This window comes from Falco biarmicus, chromosome 10 (genome assembly GCF_023638135.1).
Source record: "Falco biarmicus isolate bFalBia1 chromosome 10, bFalBia1.pri, whole genome shotgun sequence".
In the NCBI taxonomy this organism is placed as follows: domain Eukaryota; kingdom Metazoa; phylum Chordata; class Aves; order Falconiformes; family Falconidae; genus Falco; species Falco biarmicus.
The window spans coordinates 16,811,258-16,831,430 of record NC_079297.1 but is presented as its reverse complement, the minus strand read 5'-3'; the positions used below and the strand labels follow the sequence as shown (position 1 = coordinate 16,831,430).

At 51.3% G+C, this 20,173-nt stretch overlaps 1 protein-coding gene across 3 annotated transcripts in view; it reads left to right on the top strand.

The window, feature by feature from the left end:
* CDH22 (cadherin 22) overlaps window positions 1-20,173 on the top strand; it is an 85,995-nt gene that overhangs the window by 8,492 nt on the left and 57,330 nt on the right. For 2 of the 3 annotated variants that reach the window (XM_056354950.1, XM_056354952.1), the window contains exons 2-3: window positions 7,942-8,111; window positions 19,040-20,004. In XM_056354950.1, coding sequence (XP_056210925.1) covers window positions 19,780-20,004 — 225 coding nt within the window. In that variant the 5' untranslated portion in view covers window positions 7,942-8,111; window positions 19,040-19,779. The remainder of the gene's footprint in view (window positions 1-7,941; window positions 8,112-19,039; window positions 20,005-20,173) is intronic. The other variant, XM_056354951.1, reaches the window with a different exon arrangement.

Below are 20,173 nucleotides of genomic sequence, written 5' to 3'. Positions count from 1 at the left end.
TTTGTCTGAAAAAGCTGTTTACATTTTTGTGCAAAGGGGAGACTCATGTTTGGCTGGGAAGGATGCTGGAACCATCAGTTCAGGCTTGAATTGGTTTTGCACCTAGGGTGCAGAAGTGCTTTGGTAGTTGTGGGGGGCGGGGAGGCATGGTTCACTGGGAGGTGATGGCAGCCGGGTGAGCTGGTGGTGCTGGGCTGCTCCAGGACAGGAGCTGTGAGCTCACATCACAGGACTGAGAGGCTTGAAGCGTTGGGTTGCGCAAGGAGAGCAGCAGCTTCTCACTGTGCCATGGCTGGTGCTTCTTGGGGAATGCATGGGGACAGGGTCAGTCTGCCTTCCCCTGCGCAGCAGGAGTGCGGCTGGCAGCAGCGCTGCCCTGCGTTTGGGGACTGCCGTGGGTTAACCCTGGTAAGCAGCTGAGTACCACACAGCTGCTTGCTTACTCCCTCTCTCCCAAGTGGGGCGGGGAAGAGGAAAGGAAGAGTAAAAGCAAGAAAACTTGGGGTCAAGATAAAAATGTTTTCATATGTGAAGAAGTGGAAGAAGACAGAAAGAAAACAAAAGGGGTACAATGGCAAACACACAGTGCATTCCTTGGGTAGATTGATGCCCAGCCAGTTCTGAGCAAAAGGTGGCTAACCTACCTGAGCTCCCTCCTGTCCCTTTTTATTGCTGAGCATGATGTTAGACGGCATGGGATATCTCTCCGGTTAATTTGGGTCTTCTGCCTCGTTGTGTCCCCTCCCAACCTCTTGTGCACCCCCAATTTAGTTACTGGGGCATCGCATAGTGGAAAAAAGAAAGCCTTGATACTGTGCAAACACTGTTTGGCAACAGCTAAAACATTAGTGTTATCAGCATTGTTTTGGTCACAAATCTAAAACACGGCACTGTCTAAGCTGCCATGAAGCAAATTAACTCCGTCCCAGCCAGACTCAGTACAGGGACTGTTAAACACCTTTTATTGCATGCCCCTTTGGGGTGCCTGGTGCCCTTTGCAAAAGGACCCTTGTTAGACCTGGGCAGTGCAGTGAGAGATGTGGCCTCTGTCCTGTTGATCTGATGGCAAAGGCACACTTAAAGGCATGCCACTGCCTGTGATGCTGCCAGGCATGTGTTTTTTCTGTTGTGAGAAGCTGGAGAGATAACTGAGTGCTGGAAAGCAAGCCTCATGGAGCAGGGCTGCATGTGTGCAGCGAGTTGGTAGCTCATCTGGTGTAAATTAGCCTCAGTCCACCACAGTGGTGGAGCTGGCAGGACAGGATCTGACCTGTGACTGCTCTGTGGCTGCTGCTGAGTATCTCCCTTCAGCTCCTGGGTACAGACACCAGGCAGGTTTGGTGCTTCTAGGGAGGCCTTTTCCAAACCTTAGGCTGTCCCAGAACATCCTGCAGCTGAGTCTGTTGCATACACCAAGCGCCGTCCTGGTTGTGAAAAGCTGCTGTGAAGTAGAAATGAGAGGGAGGGACCATGAAGCACCAGGCTGGAAGGCCTTTTCTTTAAACCACAGCTGAGCTGGGCTTGGGCAGAGGTAGGACACAATGTCTGGCCCTGGCTTCCACAAGGCAGCACGTGCGTTTCCCTTGTGAGCAATCAAAGGCTGGTACTGAGACTCATCTCTATCTTTTTTATATCTAGTCCATCACTGTGCTATCTGGTGCCTCCCAAGTATATTTAGAAATAGCAATGACAATTTTTCTTTCTCCTTTTCTAGCTGGTGCGTCAAGCATTTGATAAGTTTATATGTTTTATATGGTATTGTGTGTAAGATCTGTCTGTGCCTCTGCACTAAGATGAGGAGAAGCTGTCTCATGAGCTAATGCTTTCGGTGCACCCCACCGTGGGCTGAGGAGTGCACAGATGCAGTGCTTGTGTCTGGCTCAGTCCTGAACCTCTCAAAAGTTTGCTATCAGCCCTGCTCGGGGCAGCTGTGTGTTGTTATTCTGATTTTGAATCATGACACAGTGCACAGTGACTGCATGTTCAGGTGTGAGTTTTGGTGTCGGTTCACTGTGGGGTCTGATGGGAGTGGTGAGTGGCAAGAGATGTGTACAGCTCCGAGCCCAGCATGGGCGAGAATGGCTTTTTGGCTGGAGACTGCTTGGCTTTGGAGGCCCAGACTCTGCCTGAGGCTGCTGCCAGCCCAGCAGCCTGAGAAAGGTGGTTATTTGGAGGACAGGACACAAAAGAGTGTGTGTGTTTGCATTGCAGCAGTGCTCCCAGTTGACAGCCAGTTCAATATTTACCTCCTGTGGTGTTAGAAGTGGTGGGAGCCTGGAGACTGGTCTGGCAACACCCAGGGGAATAGCACAGCATGGCTGGAGTAAGGGTGCATGTGCAATTCAGGATTTCAGCACTTCTGCATCTGGCTGCTTGGTTAGGGGTGGTGGGCTCTGGATGGACCTGCTTGGGCACACACAAGGGACTTTGGGGCCATGTATGTGAATTCTAATGTGATTGTCATCAAATGAGCAAGAGGGGAGCATCAAGAGGGAAGAGGAAGCAGAACAGCCCAGGGAATAAGGGGAGAGACAGCAAGGGTCTGCAGCGTAGTGGCAGAGAGAGCAGGATGCAAATGAACGAGGTGTGAGGATGACAAAGCAAGCCATGTTTGCATGTGGGAACATGGGAGTGTGTGTGTGTGTGCTGCCAGTTCTTCTCCTCTCAAGCACTGGGGAAGGGGTGGCCACTCCTGATGAGAGTACTCAGAGCCAGCTTCTTGCCATTTGTTTTGGTTGTGAAGATCTTTCACTGTCACCAGCGCCGAGTGGCTGTTGGGCTGTGTGCTGGATGGAGAGAATTAGGTCACAGGAGTTCTGCATGTGCGCTGGGGCTTTCTAGGGGGAGCCCCTTGCTGAAGCAGAGCAAGGCTGCAAACATGCAGTGGGTCTGAAGGACTTGGAGCTGCAAATTACTGCACCTGCCCATGTGGGTTTCCATGCCCCCTCCTGTATGCATGCATACTCACGTGTTCCAGCACGTTCCTGCTTGCTCACGTGTATGCATATCTCTCCTTGGCTCTATTCTTTCACATGCACTTTGTCCATTTGCTTTTCTGTCCTCCCTGTTGCTACTGTAAGCTTGCTCTCTTTCTCCCTTTGTTCCCTGGGCTGCTTTGCTGCCTCTTACTTCGCCATATCCCTCTTTATTTCTTTTGATAATAACAGTAGAACCTACATACAAGGCCCCAAGGTCCCTACTTTGTGCAGTTACGTCAGGAAAGACCCTTCAAAGCTTGTGTGCCGGAGAGAGAAGATTCTCAGTTTCACTATTGCCAGGAGTGGCAGAAGCAAAGGGGTTGTCTGTGAAATGTGACCTGTACAAAACCCCACAGTGTGCCTTGTGTCCATCCTGGAATGTCAGCGTGAACATGCCCATCTTGTTTGATGAAGTTGTACACCAAAGCCCTGAACCTTTACACCTGATTGAGGATTTGGCCAATTAGTCTCCCTTTATCACTTGTGCTGAGCAGAGTGGTTGTTCCCAGAGCTCCTAGTCTGTTCCTTCCTCATTGTGCCACTGGTTTGGTAGTGATATTAAAGCGAAGCTACTTGTGGATTCTGTTCTAGTCTGCTGTGCTCACGTGCTTCAAGCTTTCTGAAATGTTCTCCTTTTCAACTGCAATTTGCACATTTGGCCTCTGCTGAGAGCTGATGCTTCAATGGGATGCTGAAGTCTGGTGGTTGGAAAGCAGTGTTTCTAGTGACACACTGAGGCTGTCTTGTTTTGCATTTGTGGTGCCCACTGTATCTCCCTTGCTTGGAGGTCCTATGTGGCTGCTGGGTGCCTGTCCACATACTGCAAATACAATGCAGGAGGGGGCAGAGGAGGCATCAAGATATTTTATTTTACCTGACAAAGTGGTCGGAGTTTCTTGCAGAGGGAAGGCAGTACCATATCTGGCTTGCAGAATCATATGCAGAAACCTAGGGTGTTCTTGTTGATTTGCCATAAGGACATGGCTCTGCAGTGCTAGTCTATCAGGATATCAGTGATTCAGACTCTAGCTAAGGAAGGGCTCTGAAATCAGGAGACAGATTTAAGACTTTAATTTTTTCCTCTTAAAGTCCTCCAAGAAATGTGTATCCTGTCTGTAGTGGTCTCTCTCAGCTTTGTTTAGCCATACAGTTTTCTGATGGTTGCTTCCAATTTGGCGCTCTCATAGGAGAACCTTTTGTTTTGCCTGTGTTGATGCTTGTATCCTGAATCTTCTTGCTGAGAACTGGATTTGGGAAAGAGCGAGCAGCAGGCAGTAAAACCGGAAGCCATCACCTGTTCCTGGAGTTTGCTGCTGTCTGCAGCCCTTTGGATTTATACACAGCAAAGACCATTTCGACATACTTGCTTACCCTGTGTGTTCTCTTTGAGCAGCATGACCCATATGTGGTGTCGTTGCTCAAGAACAGTAAAATGAAACTGGGGGTTGGGTGTAGCTGCAGGACCCTCAGTTCTTGTGTCTTTGCAGTAAAGGGCAGGAGCAGGGAGGCTGGAAAGCCCACCCTGGGCACTGCTGGCCACTGGGGAGCCTTTTTGCTTGTATTAATGTTAGTAGCTGTATTGGGACTGGCTGCCAGCTGGACCAGCTCCTCCTCTCTTTGGGCAAGGTGTCTCAGAGAGCCTGAACACCCTTTACAAGAAGCTTTGTGTCTCCTGAGCCACAGATCTGGGGGTTGATGTCATTTGCTGACACAGCAGCAGCATTGGCAACTCTCTTTGGGTCCTAGGCATGAAGATTTTGGGAATACAGACTGGGAGTGCCTGCCTGTCCGTGCTGGCAGCAGACAGCAAAGCAGGGGGCTCCCAGAGCTGGTGGCCAGGATCCCTCTCAATGAAGTGTCTAGCCCCATCCCAGGCTCATCACCCTGCATAAGGGGAATGGGTGGTTTGCCAGTGTTAGCTGTTGCTGCCCTTAGATCTGCCCATGGCATTTAGAGCTCTCATCTGCTCAGGGCTGCTACACACATGCCTGCAGCTCTCAGGAGAGACCCTGATAGCCAAGGTGGAGGAGGAGAGCGATTCCTCCCTGGACAAGGCACGCTAGCGAAAAATAAACCAGATCTGGTCAGGTGAAGTCTTTGAACAGCACCTGTAAGTACTAACAGGGCTGGTCTGTGGTGGCTGCCTCTCCAAGGGTCCGTGTCCCTGGGACGGGAGCTGTTTGCAATGCAGAGAGTGGCAGGCGTGCTTGCGGGGGTGGGGTGGGGGGTAAGCAGTTTGATGGAGCTGGCAGGGCAGGGAAGGCCTGTGTCTAGCCGGTACACGGCACACTCCCTGGGCAGACAGAACAGAAATGCGTCAGGGCCCTGTTGTAGCCTTTACCGGTGTGTGCTGGAAGAGCCAGGATCTGCCCTTCCTTAAGGGGAGGTGAGACGACCAGCACTCCTCACCTCTGTGCACAGGGCAAGGGCTGGCCTGCCTCTCCTCGAACTGCCCCATTGCTCCTGGTCTACAAACTCTTCTCCTCTTGCTAGTGAATATTAGTATTCAGTTTGTGGAACGGGCTATGCAATTAACACAAAGGTACAGTCATTCATTCTGACTGGAGGACTCATGGGATCAGATGTACTGGGGATAGGAAGCGGAGGCTTTCTGCTGGGAAAGAATGTCACAGCACAGCGGACACAGAAATGAAAAGCTATTAATAATGATCCCGGAACTTCACTTCCATCAGCTGTTTATTTAAAGGTGCTCAGTATTCAAAGCCTCCTGATTTATGTGGGCAATAACACTCACAGTCCTGGGATCACTTTTTTAAGCAAGGCTAATGGGGTGAAACCATCATACTGCGACAGTAGAGATCAAGCTGGGAAAATGATACTGGAGAGAAAAATAAACTATTGCTTAGATTATCCAGGAGCTACACAGGGCTGGGAGTTGGTGTGGGCTCCCTGCTCTTCCAGCATTTATTAAGGCTTTTACTTCCTTTTTTCTTGTTCTTTGTGAACAGGATTTACTGGGCATGGAAGGATATAAAAATTTGATTCTACCAGACAGGATGCTAAAAGCTTCTGGTTTTGCATTCAAGTGAAGTTTTTTCCGTAGTGCAGCCATGTGTAGCTGTGCTGCCAGCAAAGCCCTGGGGGAGACAGCTTCCCCATCCTTCTCTCCAGGGGTTCCCGTCCTCACTGGGGTGGTTCCTGAGGGACTGGTCCCTTCAGGCAAAGGGAATGCTGGCCTCTTCTGTCTGTTGCTTGGGGCTTGCTTGCATGGCTGTGTTATCAGGGCAGCTCTGCCCTTGGTGTGTGTGGGGAGGAGCAGTGGTGAAATGTTCAGGGCTGTGGCAAGGAGAGGGAGAAGGGGCCGCTCTGCTCTGGGGGGAGGCCAGTTCCATGCAGATTCTCTTATCCGGGCTGTTTGCCCTGGTAGTGTCAGTGGGCATGGCTTGGTGGGGCCATGGGTGCTGGGCCAGCACTGATGGATTTGGCCCAAACTCGTGACGTTTACCTCCTGCAGCGGGGAGGCTGGGGTGTGAGCACTAGAAGGGCTTGGGGCAGGAGGAACAAGAGAGCGCTGAGCCACTTCCCTCTGAGTCAGCCAAGCAAGCCCTTGGGGGACGATAGTTGGATTCACCAGCACCCTCTGGATACCTGGCAATGCACGGGAGGAATGCGGAATGTTGGCCATCCAGAATACACATGACCTCATGGTATCTGCAAGACAGTGAGCAGCTTTCGGCAAGAGCTGCCTGTTTGTACTGGGGCAGTCACTGTGCTGTGGTGCCGACCGTTGTGGTTTGTGTTGCTCTGGACAGGGTCTGACTCCTGGGACATGATTCAAAGTGCTGTGCATCATCAGAAGCTATCAATGGTGATATAATTAGTAGAATGAAGTAAATAATTCCAAATAAATAATGCATCTGTCATTAACGATCAAATACAAAATTTAGCCTATTGCAGTTGTCTGCAGGTTGCCTACAAGGGGGTTTAATCTTTTAACCTGTTACAGGCTGGAGAAAGCCTTTATCTACAGGTTGCTGGTGAACGGTGTGCTGTGAGGATTGCTCGCTCAGAGACCTGACCCATCTGTTCCAGCACGTAGGGCCCTGGCCCAGCAAGAGGGTCAAATTCCTCCTCATTGTGCTTTATGAGGGGCAGGTGGGCTTTGCTTCAAATGAATCTTTACCTGGTGACCATCCAGAGACCCTTTTGGGTCTGTGAAGCTCTGGTGCCTTTTCTCAAGAATACCTGCTCCTTACTGGCCTGTTTCTGCTCAAAGTGCAGCCTGAGGGACCTAGCAGGGCTCTGATTGTCTGGGGCAGCCCTGAGGGGTGTGCAGTGGTTCACTTTTTGCTGTGCAAGAAGATGCAGACTTTCAAATAGACTTGGCCAAAATGTGCTACCAAAATGTGTAGGTGACTCAGCTACCCGGGATTTCTGCCAACTGTGGTGGATTTTATTTTCTCTGAGCAATGCTGCATCTTAGCAAAGCATATTTGCTTCCTGCTTGAGGATTGAGGCTGTGCAGCATTCAGCTTCAGGTTCCCAAATTTTTGTGCTATTCCTTCCTTTCTCCACAGTGTGTTTGCTTAGGAATTTCTGGAGAGCAGGAAGGTTTGAGGCTGGAGCCTCTTCTCCCACATGCCAGAAAACCCTGTGTTTAGGCAGGACAGTATTGCTGGGGTGGTGGTGGCTGGTGGTGATAACAGGGCATTTGGCAGTGAGGTGCTGGCATGGTGCTTTACCTGCTGTGTGGATGCTGCAGGGTCAAATCTGGTTAGTCTGGGTGGCTGAGGAGTACAGGTGCAGAGCAGTGGATTTTGGCAGGATATAGCTGCAGAAATAATTTTCTTATCTGTTATACTATCTTGTTTCTAATTCTTATTTAATGAGCTCCTCTGAAAATAAGAAAATCATTGTAACAGTTTTCTTAAGTGTGAAAGATCAGGCTGAAACTGGCATTTATTAATAACTAATTAATCTCATTCTTCTGCCTTTCTGACAGCTGTTTATTGCTGCAGACCTTGTCCTGAGGTGCTGAGGAAGCCACTTGCCTCTTCAGGCTGCTGTCGGCATAAGGTTCCTGCCACAGAAAGTTGGAGCCTGCTTCTAATCGGAGCTGTGCACAACTCGGTCGTCCTGTTACACCGGAAAAAAGCACTGCTGAAGCTGCAGGTATGAGACCTGTGGTGCAGCTCTCCCGGGTCTTGTCCTGCTTTTCTCTGCTCTTGTCCTCCCTCATGACCTCCCCACTTCAGTGTGGGTGATCCTATGCTGACTTGGTCCTAGTCTCAAAATGATGGTGTGCTGCCACAGGGAGAGACTTCCTTGGGCTCATGCATTCTGTAAAGAGGGGTCACATGTCTCCTATCGTGAGGACTGATTTTTCCAGGGAGAAAATAGCCAAGAGAATTAAAATGCATAGGGAAGAAGAATGAGTAGCAGCAAGACCTTTCTGAAAGCAACATGTCCCTGCTACAGTACTTATTTCACCAGAGGACTGAGTCTAAGCCTGAGCCTGAGCAGCAAACCGAAGGAAGTTTCTTTGAACCCTTCTGGCTCAGTATAATACCCACTTGTTATTCTCTGTAGGAATTTGGGCAGACTTTCATGAGAGGTAGAAAGTTGCAAACAAAGCTGTGAACGTCTTCAATTTTTCATTTAATCACACAATATTGAATAATAAATAATTCATGCATCTGCCAAACATTTGCTTAAAAGAACCCCACTCCCTCCATGTTTGTCAAAGTGTATGAATTCCACTTTGTGGTTGTGTGTTGTTTTTTTTTTATTTCAGTCTGTCCTTTAACTCCTATCCAGGTGCCCACTTGTCCAGGCTATCAGCTTTGGTTCCACTTGCCCTGTTTTGGGCAGTCTGGTGCTCGTGCCATGCCTCTCTTGTCACTTCTGCTGGCCTCCAGGGCCCAAAGAAGTGGCAGCAGGAGGCAAGGAGCGGAACGGTGCTGGTTCCTGTGTCCTTGGGCTGTGCCATGGCAATCAGCTCTGGTGGTGGAGGCTTGTGCAGGTTCTCTACCCTGCTGTATGGGAGCTTTTCTGCCTCCTCATGAGGTAACGGGGCATAAAAGATGTGAGGCTGTTGGAAATGCAACTTCTGACTTTGTACAGGGCATTTGTAAAGGGCATGACTTTGAGATGCAGCTGTCCATTCAGATCCTAAAATTAATTACCTGTCTGAGCTCTGGAGCAGGAGGAACTCTGTCCACCCCAGCAGCTGTGGCAGAGATGCTGCAATGGGTGTAGGCATCTTCCCCATAACCAGCACCACTCACCCTTGGCCTGTGGGAGCAAAGGAACTCTGATGTTTTCTCTGCTGGTGGTGCCAAGCCTAGGGAAAGGTTATGCAGGAAGTGTGGTGGCTGGGTCAGTGTCATTGCTGCAGGCAGGCACTGGAGGAGCAGCAATGTCACCTTGTCTTCCTCCCCAGCTAGAGATAGGCTCTCCTTCACATGCTCTCTTTCAGCTTCATCTGGGTGTTAATGCCAGTTTGGCACTGACTTTCAGTTCCTGTTTGGCCAGTCCCCTGGCTCAATCCAGTTCTTCAACTCAGTCCAAGTTTCTTGCAATAGCCTTGACTAAGTTAATCTCCTGTCTCATGGATTTTGCTTCATACATGGGTTCCCTTGTCATTTTCTGCCAGGCCATGACTGAACTCATTGCTTGTTTTTTCCCTTTCAGCTTTTATACCAGATTTGGGCTTGTGGCAATGGGGCTTCTCTTTTTTGTTTGGGGTTTTTTTGGGGTCTACCCCTAGCTGTTGAGAACTCTGATTCTTCTGCCTCTAATAATGATTCTGTTCACAAGCCTTTGAGAGGTTAGACAGATACGTTGCTTTTTGTCTCTGCTGAAGCAGTTGGTGGGTCCTAGGATGTGCAGTGCTTAGCAGTGTACAACTTTCAGTTTACAACATGGCAAAGGAAAGACTAGCCATGCCTTAGCAGATCCATGTGCTCAAGTGCTTTGTTTTGCTTTTTTGCTAGCACATCAGGCAGTTTGTCAGGTTCACAGGAAAGAGTGACTTGCCTGTGATCCCTTGAATCATCCATCCCGTGGTATCAGCCTTCTCTCTCCATTGGGTCAGGTGCCAGCACTCCTGATGCGTGGGGCTTGGTGGGGTGGCAGCAGGAGTTTGCGCTGCAGATGTTCACTCTGTGCTAATATCTGTGTGTCTGGTTGTGCTGGTGATGATGGGTGTGCCCTGAGCTGCTGGGTACCCAGGCTGTAGCACTGCACTGAATCGGCAGAGAGGGATGGAGAGGCCGGTGCCTGCTGGTGCTGTGTTGTTGCTCAGGTGTCAGAGGCTTCTGCTTCTAGAGCTGACTAGGGATTTGTGATTTGTGATTCCCTCCAGGAAGCAGGAGGGAAACACCCGCTACTGCTCCTCGGAAGCTGTGCTGAGTGGTGCATGAGTAACTGCAGCAAGCAGGGTCCTGAGGGGAGCAAAAGGAGCATCCAAATAGCAGGAGGGACTGGCATGGGGCTAGCAGGGCTGATGTGTAACAGATGGGCTATGCAGGCACTTGTGGTCCCAGTGCTGAATGGCAGGAAGGGACCTGCTGCGCTCAAGGGCTTGGAGGGTGCAATTCAGAACGGGGAAACCACAAACGACCTAGCAGAGCGGTGGCTGCTGTCTCTGGGGTCAAGCAGCTCCTGGGCTCTGGAGACGGACAGCCATCCTCTCTGGGGCTGCAGTTTCTTCCATTTACCTGACTTGCCTCTTTGGCACTCGGAGACAGAGCTTTTGCGTGCTCATCTGGGACAGCAGTTTGTCCCGGAGGCTGGTTGCTCTGCCTGGTTAGTCAGAGCCTCCTGAAAGCTGTGGTCAGCTGGCTCCTTGTGTAGGGACTGGTGTGGATGTGCTGGTGCAGCTTGCCCTGCCCGACGCAGCCAGCTGTGCACCAGCCTGCAGGTGTGGGGTGCCAAGCAGCTCCGTGCTTCTCTTCCCTCTCTGCTTGGAGGTGGTTTCTCCCAGGCCTGGGCAGAGGGAATCACGTATGTACTTGGGGCCACAGGAGGATGCCCTTGCTTCCACCTCCTCTCAGAGATTATTTTTTAAAGCGAATTAAAAGTATTGTATTCACGTAGACTAGGCATGAAAATTCCATATTTGGGAAAGAATTGCTGCAGAGCGAGACCGTTATGGCTGTAAAAACCTCTTCCCCAAGGCAGACTCTGAGATTTTCTTTGCAATTAAAATTTCTTTGAAACTTGGACCAAAGAAGACTTGGAGGAAAAAAATATGAACTTAGAAAATACTTTTTTTCCAAACAATGCTTTTGTGAGAGCTTTAACAAACACTGTTCCTCCCAGTGTGTCTGATAGCAGAAAGTGACTGAACATGAGAAGTCAAAAGGTGGTGAGTAGCTCCAGTTGCTGCACTCTTCTATCAGAATTTCTCAAGGCAGCATCAAAGAGGACAATAATTAAACTTAAAGCAACTTAAAAAGAAGGTAGAAAATGGATGTTTAGTCATACAGTTCTGAGCATTGTGCAGGTAGAAATTTCTCTGGAAGAGCAACTTTACCTGGACTGTGCACAAATTTATCTGAGAAGAAAAGCAGAGGAAGAAGTCCCCTGCTGGGAGAGTAATTTCAAGGAAACAGAAAGAGGAAACCCAGAGTTTTACTTCAAGAACAAGCATGACTAAACTTTTACTAATTATGATGGACTTTCTGCCCATTTTTCAAAGCTGAGACTAGGGTGATATTACTGAGAAAACTTGTTTTTATCATTACTTGCCTGTCTTCTGTGCTCTGTATTGGGGCAGAAGACTTGCTGAAAGCCAGATTGCTATCAAGCATTGCTTTGCACAGTCTGGACCTGCACTTGGGTATGTTCATCCAGTAACTGGTTACACAAGCCTTTCACTACAGAAGTAAAAGTAATTTAAATAGCCTTTTTCAAAAGCCCCTACAGTTTTGAATCCCTTGGCCACTTACCTCCAGCATTTGTACACGCTGTGATGCCATGTGCTATCCAGATAGCTATCTCTAGCCATCTCTCGCTTGACTGGCAAAATGCATTGAGATTCTGTAAAGGATGCTGAATTAGAGTTATGCCTTCTGCAGAATGTATTTCAGCAGAGGGATGCTATGGGGCTTCCAGAGCTTGCAGTGGCAACAGCCTGTCTAGCTGGCACCACGGTATTCTGACACATTGTCCAGCTTTGGTTTATCCAAACTTTGGGCCTTAAATGCCATATCACTAGTGGGATCTGCTATGGAATGGGGATTTGCAGTGCAGCAGCTGTGATCGTGATCAGCCTTGACATGAGTGGGCATCCCACACCTTTGCTCTCACACGTGCTGATGTCCCTCACAGAATTAGCAGTGTGTGTTAATGTATTCTAGCCAAAGATGCTTGTGGCTGTGGTACTGCAGTGGTGCAGAGGGAACTGAAGCAGCAGCAGTCAGGTTGTGGTGCTCATCCCTAGTGTTTTAAATCTGCAGAGCCCTCCCTGTAGGACTGAGGGCTGTGGATGCCCTGACTATTCCATTGTCCAGCCCAAAGGGGTAAGCGTAAAATGCTGCTTGGATGCTCGGAAGGAGCTGTGGGAAGTCAAGGGGAATATAGGTGGGTGCTTGGCCATGGTGCAGTGGTTGGGGTTGGTGTGGTACTGATGAGGTACGTTGTCAGAGGCAGCATATGGGATGCGGAATGCTTGCATGTGATATGCCTGCTGTGTGTCCTTGTCTGGAGTTGATAGTATCTTGTGTCTGGCAGGATTGCCTTCTCCCTCATCTCTAAATTTTGAGAAGTTCGTAAAAGAAAAGAAGTATCTCTGCCTCATCTTGTCTTACAATATCCAGTAGAGAAAGTGAGCTCCAGAGAGCCTGAGTTCGTTCATGTTTTAGCCCTAGGCCTGGAGATTATGAACCAACTTAGAACTTTGTAGCAGCCTTGCCATGCTTGTATCACCTCCATAGAACAGATACTGGAAGGATGCTCTAGCCAGCCTGCTCCTTTCCCAGGAAGGGGAGCATTAAGCACATTTGAATTCTGTTTAACAGGAGGAGAGATGTGGTTACACACTGTGTGCTGCACTGTAGGCAGTACTAGAGAAGAATTGCTGTTGAAGTAATTGCAGGCTTTTTGCTGTCCCGTCTCCCAGCAAGATCTGTCCGAGGCTGGGCTGTTGTGCCACCCACACTTTCAAGTGTGAGGCAGGGCGGGCTCCCTGTGGATGCAGACTCTGAGCTGGTGCTAGCGTGGTCCCCAGAGCTGCTGCTGTGCTTGCACGTGGCCTCAGCTGTTCCCTCGCACCTGACACAGCTAGCGTGTGTGAATAGTGCTGGAGCCAGGGCTCACCCTCTGAGCTCTCGGGTAAAGGCACACTGGGGTCAGGAGGTGCTGGGCAGAGAATGGAGGGGACTGGTTGGTGCTGAAGATCTGCCCTGCTATTTGGAGAGAGTCTCCAGACAGACTTGCATGTTTGGGGAAGGAGCTGGTATGAAGCTGTGCTCTTCTTGCAGCTCCAACAGCAAGGCACATATGGCTGCTGCAGGAGCTTTTGTCCATCCAGCCCCTGTCCTGGGTCATCTCCAAAGATGCTGTAGTACTGCCTGTTGGAAGCAGTGCTGCAAACTGCTGACAAAGCTGTGTCTGTGCTCTACATATATCTCAGACCTGCCTCTTGCATCTTTCAGTGCTATTCTCTCTGTCCTTCCTGTGTAGTAGATATGCTTAGTGCCAAAGCTGACAGAACAGTGCTGGACCAATGCGGCTTCCTCATGTCTGTGGTGAATGATACCAGTTCTAGACCAACAAGGCAGACCTTGGGATGCAGGCATGCCACAGCTCCTCCCCAGCTCCCCCTGTCATTGCATGCCCTGCCCTTGGGAACCCAGTGGAGAGCACAGTGTGAGGAGCAACTGTCCAGCAGCATGGGAGTCCACAAGCTCCCAGTTTTCAGCTGTCAGGTTGGGCTTCTGCGTGCAAGTGCTGGAAGCAACTGCTAGCCCCCACGCCACCCTGGAGATCATCCCTGCTGCGCTGCTGTCCGCTCCTTCCTTGTCTTTGTTGGGTAAGGGGGCTGGAGCCGGGTGACTGATACTCCCAGTCTGAACTCATTCTACAGATAGCAGTGAGGGCCATGCCCAGGGCCATAGGGGTCAGGACTCAGCTATTGTCTCTGACCAGCAACCTTCCTGCTGCAGCCTTCATTTCCTTGTGTCCTTTGGGGCCTGGGCATGCCATGGAAAAGCAGGGAAAAGCTCAAGTTTTAGGGAGCTCCTGTCTTGTGCTTGTTATTTGTTCTGTGGCTCTGCATTCCCACGGGTAGCACAAGCTGTGCTTTACTCAGCAGCTTTTATAGCATTCTTGTGGCTACTCCAAACAGATGGAGTGGTTTGATGCTTGTGCAGGCAGTTCATGCAACTCTGCCAGGAGATGCCAAGGAGCCAAAGCAACGCATCCAAGCCTATGTTAGCTCAGGGAGCAAGCTGGGGTCGAGGAGGGAGGGCTTTCCTTCTGCTCTGTTGCATCTGTTGTAGGTGATGGGGGAGCTCTGCGTTTTCTTGCTGGTTTTAAAGGCTTGTCTCAGAAGAATAGTACCAGTGTGGCAGTCTTTCCAACGGAGCTGTGGGCACAGGGAGCACTGCAGGAGCTGCCAGGATGCTTACCTGGCCTTTGGTTGGGATCACCCCTCCCTGGGCTCCTGGGGCACTACTGCCCTGACTCTGGGACTGCAGTTGTGTTGGGCAACAGTGTGGTTTGTAGGTGTAGGACTGTAATGTATTGGGCAGTGCTATCTTTGTGTGCTGTGGCCTGCCTGTGTTTTCCCCTTCCCTTGCCTGCTTTCCCCTGCATCAGCATGCATTTGTAAAATGAAATAAATATTGACATGGACGGGATGCTATTCAATTTGTCCTGATCACTGGGCTGCGGTGAGTTTTGACAGAGCACAGTGTAAAACATAAGCTCAGGATGTAATTTCTACTGTCAACATGATGTACAGTATGGCTGTGCCAAATACATACCGATAAACTGCATACGCTCTTGTGGGGAGGGGAGGGGGAGAGTTGTGCTGATGACTGGGAAGCGGGCACGATGGAGCAGGAGGAGAGGGGGCATGACCCTGGGACCAAGGCAGTGTGAGTCTGGTGCTTCATTGCATGCATGAAAACCTGCCTGGCACAGCCGTGCCTGGGCTCACTGCCATGTGCGTGCATGTGTGCTGCACACCTGCAGCCGCATGCTGCTGCCTGCTTGGGATGCTGTGCTGCAGGCTGGTTCTGGCTGCAAGAGCAGCAGCTCCCACTGGTTATTTATGGCTCCGCTGCTCATGTGTGGCAGAGAGAAGTGGCACTTCCAGCTGTTGGTGAAAGGTCTTCAATAATATGGGGAAATAAAACTGCTAGTCTTGGTTCCTGTGCACAGAACCTTCTGTAGTGCTTTGCAGCCCTGGGGTACTTTAAATCCTGCTGCTGCATGTGCAGGCCACTGCAAGGGCACAGGCAGCATTTGGGGCCCTTGGATCTGCTGCCTCTGGAGGAGGTCTGTGATGTGACAGACAGAAAGGTGTGCATGCTGAGGAGCAATGTGACACTGACCCTAGCTGTGGCCTGAAGCTGTGACAGAAGACAAACAGGCTGAGAATTTACGGGTGGAGAAGAATCCAGTTGTGTATCTCTGGGTCAGTGTTCCTAGTGGCTCTGAGTCCTCAGGGCTGGAGCTGGCAATAGGTTGCATATAGATGGGCTCTGTAGCCTGGGACCCGAGTGTCTTGGAGGTACATCAAGGCAAATTGGGTTGCACCGCCTCTGCCGCTGCCCATAGGAAGAGCACACCAACAGCTCAGCTGAGCGTAGCTGAACTTCGGACAGGAGACAGCCACTAGCAAACCAGGTTAGTTCAGACGTAGCAGTAAGATGAGAAATCTCTTAAATGTAAAAAGCAGCATAATGGCTGAGATCTTAAAAACAAGGTTGTGGTTCCCACAGCAACGGCAGCCCAGCCCATGCGTGCTCAGCGGGACTCTCCTCTCCATGGCAGTAGCTGCTCTGTGGAGTGCTCAGATGCAACAGGGCTGAGCAAGTTGCCTTGGGAACTGTGTGCCAGCTTGTCCGCCAGCCAGAGAGCAGCTCTGCTGGAGCTGTGCTTGCCCGCTGCGGCATCTTCTGCCCCTTGCTTTGTCTGCTCTGCCTTGCTTTAGTGTGTGCATTTAAATTGTTGCTTTTACCGGTTTATTGATACCGTTTAGGACTTAGCCACTTCCATTTATGCGCTGTAACTCTGGCAAGGCTGAAAGAAAAGGCACGGTGCCTGTTCCCGAGAGAGCAGCAGTGCCATCCCTGCATGCACACGGGGCTGCCTCCAGCATGTGGCTGGGGTAGTCAGGTCATGGAGGAAATCGGCTGCTTGCAGCTGCCACTCAGGTGTGAAATGGTGCAATGAGGGGAACAAGGATGGCTCCTGCTGCCCGCACAGAGCCAGTGTGGATGGTGTCTGCCAGATGTGCGCCCTGAGCTCTGCATGCTGGAGACAGCTGGGGCAACGTGCTGCCTTCATGCCAGCTTGGTCAAGATGCTGCTGCTGCTGGTGTTGCCTGGATTTGCACCATTGGGCTGGCTTTCTTTCAGCCTCCCTACGTGTTCAGGAGGTCTTCAGTGATTGCAGACCTGCTCTCTGGCAGTGGCATTGCTGCCTTGTCAGGCTTCTGGCAGGGCTTTATGAACCAGTGTTGGAGAAGCCTGGATGGCAGGGAGAGGGTGTCAGGGTAGGCAGGGTAGGGAGAGATTTCAGCAGCTGGTGACTGCCTCTCCCCAAGACTCTGCTTATGTAGTAGTCCTTGGGAGTGTGTGAATGGACTATTCATTAAGTTCTCTTTCTGGCAGTGGCATTTACCAAGTACAACCCATTTGTACTTGAACTTTGGACACATCTGGAAGCTTTGCCTGCAAAAGTGCTGCAGAGTGGCAAGGCAGAGATGTTGGATAGGGTATTCCTCCCACACTTACTGTTTGCCCTGGGTGCTGGCCTGGAGCTCTTGCTGTGGTACAGCTTGTGCTGTTCAGTTTATTGACATCTCCTGGTGTCTGGGGATCTAACTCCAAAATAGCCACGAGTTTTCCAGATGTGAGAAATTGGAGAGATACTGTTTGTGGCAGTGATGTGCTGTATCTTGTTGTGTGTATCTTCTGTACATCCACATAAGTGTGATAAAACAGGTTTGTACATGTCCTATTACTGTCATTGTGTCTTGCTCTGAAATCTGCTGCAGGTGGGGCAGCCTCAGCTGCATTGCTCCCAAGCAGGAACCTTTATACCTGTGTTTGATCGATAAAGGCTGCAGTTACTTTGCTCTGTGAGACTTTGAACAGTGGGAAGGAGCGACTCAGTCTGTCACCCATCTACAAGTCATCTTGTTCACCTAGGCATAGCCTCCGATGTTACATATTTTGATGTTTGATGACAGGGGTTCTCACCAGATTGGCAAGAGTAGCTGGCCCTTCAGGAGCAGTGGCATGAGTGGCTTCTGCGTGGGGAGGCCTGACGGCAAGAGGGACTCGTGCTATTTCCAACAACCTGACATGGCTGGTGTGGACAAGTCTTAATAACAAATGGTCTGGCAGGGAAGAGGGGTGGGGAGGACTCTTAGTGCTTCTGTACCGTGATTGATAACATAATAATACACAGAAGACCCTGCGCTCCTTCAAGCATGAAGTACACAGGTCTTGCACATGTGACAGCTAACACACGCATGCACATGAAATATAGCATGTGTACATGGCAGGGAAAATATATGTGTACACCCAAATGAGTCACAAATGTGGACAAAGGAGTGCCAGTGTGTGTGAGTGCTCTTAGCTGTGCATGAGATGGATAGAATATGAGTGTGAGCCCTTGTGTGTGAACAGATTTGTGCACATTGCATGAAACACCACTTGTGAACCATGAACAGGCAGTGTGGAGTGGTGCCTGGGACTAGTATGTCCCGTGCTTCTCACAAAGTGTGTATCCAGACAGGCAAATGCAGAAATGACAGTGCAGCTCACTGGATGCTTTGGGAAACTGCCCCGCTGGTGCAGCCGCACTAGAGGAATGACAAGTGTGAGGAAGAGCCAGGGAAATATTTGTGAGTTGCCCCTGGTCTGAACTGCTGGGGCTGTTTAGAATCATGCAGAGGGCTGTGCAGAGCTCAGTCCAGTTCACCCTCTGTGGGGAGTAGGTGGAGATCTAGTCCAGGATCGCCCTCTTTCCATTCATCCTCTTTCACCCTTCTGTTTAGAGTAACCGATGACAGCAGATTAATTCTGTGAACCAGTAAATATGCGCATGTTTCATGAGTAGTTCTGGCTGTGGCTGGTGTCGCAGAGCTCTGGTGGAAGTTTGGGGTGTTGGTGCAGGGAGAGGTGGATGCTGCATACCCCTCCCCATCTCCTGATCAGGCCTCTCCTCCCCAGGTGCTCACCAAATGCAATCTACCCTTGGCTACAGGTCTCATCTCTTTGTCCATAACGCCTTGCCGGATGGCTTGAAGCTTACTCCAGAGGCCTTCTTTAAGCTGTTAGCTTTAAAGTCAGCCAGGTGATGAGTCCTTGAACAGATGCTTTTCTCCTAGCCCATGGCTGCAGAAGTGAGATGACGGGAAAACTTCTGCTAGGAAGACTAGCAGCAGTGGCCGAACAGCCAGCAGCTCCTGCTGTCAATTGCTGGCATCCTCCAGCATGAGCATTGTCTGTGCAGGACTGGTGTGGTCTGGCCCTGTGCAGGCAGCAGCAGCTGTGCAGTGCTGGGGGTGCTGCCTACACGTCTGCCACCAGTGTGGGCAGCGGTAGCACCCTGCCAGAAGAAGACCTCACTCCCCTCGGCAACCAGGGCAGTGTGGGGAAGAGGTGCCCTCAACAGTGGGGCTTCTTGGTCTGGGAGTCCCTGTTGGAGCAGCTGTCTGTAGTCATGGCAGACCTGCAGCTCTCTGCCCTCCCTTCCAGGGTACCTGCTCTAGCAGGACCTGTGGGACTGGGCTCTGCTGAGGGGCACCTGGGGCAGGGCAGGGTGGGAGATACTGACCAGGGCTGCAGGGGCAGCTGGGGGGGCATGGAGCCCCGTGCTCACACCAGCACTGACACCTTGGCCTTTTCCAGGCTCCTGGGGATGCTGCCGGCTGCCCTGCACCTCCCTGCATGAGCCAGCAGAGGATGGAAGTGACCGGCATCAGCTGGGCAAAGGACCCTTCGCCAGGTGCTGGGATGTCACCCCCCTGAAGATGGGAGTTACAAATGGGCTTGTGAACTGCATGTGTGGCCCAGGCACCTGCGCTGCCAGACCCATCGCACAGTAGTCCAGGGCCACCGCAGGACAGGCAGTCGCTGGCTGCAGCAGCTCATCCTGTTAACTCCTCTGTGAAACCGTACGTGAAGAAGTTTCCCTTTGCTTCGTGTGAACGACTGTGGCGGCTGCCTGTGCCCCGTGTGCTGCTGCAGAGCCCCCCGCCCACTGCTGGGCTGGGCAGCGGGCTGTACGTGACCCCACTCCCCAGCAAGACCGGCAGCAGCCGAGCACGGAGCTGTGCAGCTCTGTCCTCGGGGACAAATGCCAGCTGCCAGACTCTTCTCTGGAGACCCAGGAGCAACTTGCAAGGCACCAGCACTGATTGCTCCTGCGATAGCAGCGGCCGGTCCAGGACGCCTGTTGTCACAGATGTGACTCCAGCCTGCTGGGACAGGAGTGCTCCAGCTACAAACACAGCATGTGGGAGGGATGGGGATGCTCTGCATTAACTGGTGAGCCCCATGCTGCTAGTGTGGACTTTCCTCCTCCTCTTCCCTAAAGGATGCTAGTTGTCTGCCCAAAAGCTACTGCTCATGCAGCCTCATAGAGCGCAATGGCAAGGGGTCTGCAGGGCTTCTTGTGGACCATGCTGCTGCTGTTCTGCGCCATCCAGGAGCTGGGGGCCTGGGCCATGCACACTGCGGTGGAGGGCCCGGCCCTTGGGCAGCCGGGGGACCCTGCACTGCTGGCCAGCGGGCGCGTGAAGCGTGGCTGGGTCTGGAATCAATTCTTTGTGGTGGAGGAGTACACAGGCACGGAGCCGCTGTATGTGGGGAAGGTAAGGTAACCCTATGTCTCCATGGGGCTGACCAAGCCAGTGGTAGAGCAGGGCATGCTGGCAGCAGCGTTGAGCCTAGCAGGGGAGAGAGGGCCTGCATGAGGGTTGCTCATGGGGGCCTGGCTAGGGAAGTACTGCATGGACTGGGATAGCAGGAGCCCAGTCCCTG